General features: G+C 41.1%; 1 protein-coding gene across 1 annotated transcript in view; it reads right to left on the bottom strand.

The window, feature by feature from the left end:
• Positions 1-1,205: 1,205 nt before the first annotated feature.
• The window catches only part of LOC119319539, a 4,126-nt gene continuing 308 nt past the window's right edge, over positions 1,206-5,023 (bottom strand). The window contains exons 2-4 of the mRNA XM_037594014.1: positions 4,831-5,023; positions 1,557-1,723; positions 1,206-1,471 (exon numbers count right to left, since the gene is read on the bottom strand). Coding sequence (XP_037449911.1) covers positions 1,381-1,471; positions 1,557-1,723; positions 4,831-4,944 — 372 coding nt within the window. The 5' untranslated portion in view covers positions 4,945-5,023 and the 3' untranslated portion in view covers positions 1,206-1,380. The remainder of the gene's footprint in view (positions 1,472-1,556; positions 1,724-4,830) is intronic.

The following is a 5,023-nucleotide window of genomic DNA, read 5'->3' as shown; positions in this document are numbered from 1 at the left end:
TCCAACATCGAATCCAGGTCGCCGCCAAGAGGTAGTCCAGATGATATTAATTTGCAAGTTTGGGGGAGAAAAGTGCTCCTTTCCTTATATTGGAGTAATGCACATTGTTTGCTCGGCTTGTTGTTGCATGGAAAATTGAATGTCAAAGGATCTAGCCTCATGAGGTCTAGCCGTCTGGGAATGGAGTTCTGAACGTAATCATAGCTCGACCCTTTCAGCTTTACGGTAATGTTGTAATGTCTCTTTTTTTTGCGAGATTTTTTTTTAATCTATTCATCTTCAATCATGGTAGTACAACGAGCACTAGAAATAATAAAAATTACATCTAGATCCATAGACCACCTAGCGACGACTATAAGCACTAAAGCGAGCCGAAGGCGTGCCGCTGTCATCGCCCCTCCATCGCCGGAGCCGGGCAAACCTTGTTTTAGTAGATAGTCGGGAAGTCGTCGTGCTAAGACCCCGTAGAACCAACAGACCAGAACAGCAACCGCCGCAGATGAAAAGTGTAGATCAAAAGAATCGAACCTGAAAACACACGAACGAAGACGAACGACGAACAGATCCGGGCAAATCCACCAAAGATAGATCCGCCGGGAACCAATAAAGATTTAACTAACAAAATGATAATGCATGTCAAGAAAAATTATCTCATTGGATCCGTAATTGAACATAGTTTTCAAAAATATAATATTTGTTGACATGCAATTAGTTTAATCTATGGTCAAAATTTGGCACGAAATACAATGGGAACCAATAAACCCGGACGGAGGTAGTATGTTATTAGACATCTTTCATGGGTTGCTAAGTTCTAGACCATTTTGATAGTTTGGCTTTGGCTCATGCAAGTCAGCTTACATTCCATGATATTGTTGATAGGCCAGCTTGCAAAATAGATCCGACTTTTAGACATGAGTGGTGGGTCCTGACATTTAAGGAAATGGCTTTAGGTTGGTCCTATCTAATCTTCACAAGGACTTAGTTATGGTTAGTCAAGAATTGCATTTTTTGTAAAGTGACAGATTCAAATTCCTTTTCCGTTTACAAAAATGTTGGAAATTCTGATTATTTGTAAATCAAATGATCATGAGTACCTAGTTCAATCTTGCACGTATGATTATGCCCAAGCAATTTTTATGGTGCTTCCGGATTCAAGTGTGAGTTAAACGATAGTAACTTGCTGCCTTTCATCCCCCTAAACGAAGTGATAAACATTGCCGGATGCTTACTCAAGTTCCTGACGAGATCGAGTACAGTCCAACATCTACAAGGCATTAGGCATTAGGTAACACAAAGTTCACATGGATTAGCAGCAAAATAGAGGTCTCCTGCTGATCTCTCTCTCTCTCTCTCTCTCTCTCTCTCTCTGCCCCTAACGACTCAGTCACTAATGTACTTGTGAGTATGAAAGCCAAGGAGAAAACCAACTGTGGCACCAGCTAACATCTTGAATGGTCTCTGCATAGCGAGCCTGTAAGCGAAAACAACACGATCAGGATAACCAGATAAATGCGCACCTATAAACGTGCATATACATCTAGGACAATGAATTTTACCTTCTGGCACGGGCGTCATTTTTCTCCAACACCAACTCGAGTTCTTTAAATTCTTTCTTCAGTTCACCTACGACACGAGTCAGCTCTTTGCTCTTCTCCTCAATAAGGTCCTCATAGTTCACCTCGTTCACCTTACTCACCTGCTGACCCGAGGATGAGGTGGAGTACTGTGCACACATCAAACAATTAGAAAGCGAGCATGGAAATTAACTTTTCTTTTCTCCATAGCATCAGGTCGTGTCCCTCAATGTTATCCTAGCCCTCCATCCAGATTTGTAAGGCGGGCATGGGTTTTCATGTCTTCAATTTGACTAACGTAATGTGTGTAATATGCTTAAAAGGAGTATATGTCTAGAAACTTCATCGACAATGAATCCAATATATTTTTTAATGGCATATAGCACACATTTTGCTAGTCAAACTGAAGACCTAGAAACCCGTGCCGCCTTACAAACCCGCATAAAGGGAGTAGCTTTTTTTGGCTCAAACTATTTATTCATAAGAAACTTGCAAGGTATTGTAATGAGTTCACTATACACCAGGCAACTGCTTACAGCTAAAGAAGACATTCGGTTAAAAGAATTCAACTGTGCAGCGGTTTTTTCATGTATATGTTTGGCATCACACTAATATTTATTTCCAAGTGCAAACTCAAGAAACTTTCGAAAGACGGAGAGATTTGCCAGAAATGAGAAAAGATTGCAACCCTATTTCCGTTTCAGCTTCTGTCAGATGTTGTGGCTGGAAACTTAGGACTAACATGTTTTTTTAACACCAGAAGTGGTTAGGTAGGCATGGGATTCTGAGTTTCGCAATAAATACTTACTTGAGGGTCAATCCAATCTCTGGAATGGACTGCAAAGACTGAACATTGCTTCAATTGAGGTGCTATTTATCAGGTCGGGAATGGATAAGAAAACACATTTTGTCAATACACTTGGAACAGCAAGATTCCCTTAAAACTGAAATTCCCAAGCGTTTCAAGTGACTTGAGGACCAGAAGGTTAGTGTGAATGAGTGTTAGTAACAGAATCGGTGGCATATCTCCTATATAAGCTCAGGAATCGGTGGGATCCCTCTGAAGAACAGCGTATTTGTGTGGCAAGTAACAGAGAACAGTGTTTTTTTTTTATCAGCATTTTCCATGCAGTCTACTGTGAGGTGTCAGAAGGAAGGCTTGGTTCACATGGTTTGAGAGCATCCTGGAGCTCTTGGTGGTTGCATGCACAAGAAAGAAGACTACTTGCTTTACATTTGATTCATGCTTCTTGTTTTCTCTTCCCTACAGCACGTGATGTTCTAGTGTGCATCATCATAGTATAAAATGTTCTGATTTCTGTCTGCTGCTAACGTGGATGAAGTCGGCTGCACCTGTAAAGGTGGTACCAACTGAAATGACCAGAAGCAGGTCTAGCCTTGTAAATTGTCAGACATTACAAATTGGCTGGAGCTGTGGGTGAAGAGAGAGAAATGGAGACGAGATGGTGCATGCTCTTAGCTAGCTGAAAGGCCTGACCTCTGTTTTTATCTGTACGATACAAGACGTGCATTTGTTACAAGTGCATTTGTTTTTGTTTATTCCTTCACTTTGCATATTTGCCTCCCGGTCTGATACCTTTTGCTACCTTGCAACTACTCATTGGTGCATCCTTGTTAAGTTGAGAGGGAGATGGCTCGCTCAAGAAACGCATGTGGGTTAAACTTCAAACAAATGATAACAATAGGTGTATTTTTGGAGGGCGGTCTGTTTGTAAGTGTTCCAAAAGGAATGCTACGACCACAAGAGTAATTTTCCCTAAAGAATTGTGTATAATGAACACATGATTGTGAAGTATGAGCCCAAGTTTCATAACACAGCTAATTGTAAGTTAACTTTGGTTTTTGTCTTCAATTTCAAATTATAAGCTATGGGATGATCACTAGGAGCATTTGCAAATTGCAATCTAGCCCATTTATTCCTTTAGAATACTTGGCTATTAGTTCCACATTTCTTCCTCTAACGCTAGTGCACTGAATTTACACTATATATTTTTGGAATTCCAGAAACAAGAAACTTGAACAGGTAAAAATGAGGTTGTTTCCAGAGGACGGCATCAAGTATGTCACAGGTTCACAGAGCAACTAGGTTCATATTCAAAAATGTAGTAGGAGTATTAAAATTCTAAACATTTGCAGTTTAGTGCATAGCTCAATAAAGTAGAAAGAGTGGTAACGCACTAATAATGTGTTACAGAAAGCTTCAAAAGTGGAAAACATGGAAATCTCATATGTTCAGTATTTAGTGAATCATTAGTAAAAGTATATCAAGTGGTTGCCCCTCACATTAATCCACCTCTAAATCCAAAGACCAGTTATCTACGTGAGGCATAACCACTACCTGGGATAATAACTAACGAGATTATCTAAGACATAATGAGAAGTGCACACGTTTTCATGGACAGGGGACTTGTGCCTATGGGATGATCACCAGGAGCATTTGCACATTGCGATATTGTACCAATTTATTCCTTTGGAATATTTGGTTGTTACTGTAGTTACTTATTTCTTCCTCTAATGCTAGTACACTGACTTTACACCATATATTTTTGGAATTGCAGAAACGAGAAACTTGAAAAGGTTTAAATCAGGTTTTTTTCCAGGGGACGGCATCAAGTACGTCACAGGCTCACAGAGCTTCTAGGTTCAAATTCCAAAATTCTAAACAATTGCAGTCCAATGCATAGCTCAATAAAGTAGAAAGAGTTGTAATACACTAATAATGTGTTACAGAAAGCTTCAAAAGTGGAAAACATGGCAATCTCATGTTTTCAGTATTCAGTGACCCACTAGTAAATAAAAGTATATCAATTGGTTGCCTCTCACATTAATCCATCTCTAAATCAAAAGACTAGTTATCTACGTGAGGAATAACCACTACCTAGGATAATAGCTAACCGAGACCATCTAAGACATAATGAGAAGTGCACACTTTTTCACGGAGAGGGCGCTTGTGCCTACACTGAGAGGGGCTCCTCGCTATTGGATAACATTTCAGACTAGGAAAAAGAGGCCTTTCGACGACATATAGAGTAAAAGTCCGATCCTTCTCTAGGAGGTTGACAGATGCATACTCCAGCAACAAGGTACAGCATTGCTGGTTACCAATCGACGCTCACGTCGCTTAAAATCACGATGAACAGCTGATTCTTTTTTTTAACAACTATGAACACCTGATTATTAATTTGCCAGATGAACGAAACCCTAGAGGAGAGGAAAGTGCAAGGGGGCTGGTTACCTTGTTGAGCTTGGTGTTCCCGGCGGAACCGGAGATGGGCGACCGGCGACAGGACACTTGCGGGATGGATCGCCGGACCACGCGGCCGGCGGATCTGAGCACCAACGAAGCCATCTCCTTCTGAGCAAGAGGGGCGCGCTGATGGCCGGCAGATCTAGGGCGCCCTTCGGTGGCGGCGCTGCGACTGGGAAGC

Source organism: Triticum dicoccoides, chromosome 1B (genome assembly GCF_002162155.2).
Source record: "Triticum dicoccoides isolate Atlit2015 ecotype Zavitan chromosome 1B, WEW_v2.0, whole genome shotgun sequence".
Lineage (NCBI taxonomy): Eukaryota > Viridiplantae > Streptophyta > Magnoliopsida > Poales > Poaceae > Triticum > Triticum dicoccoides.
The sequence above is the reverse complement of the archived record's forward strand: the minus strand, read 5'-3'. Positions and strand labels throughout refer to the sequence as shown.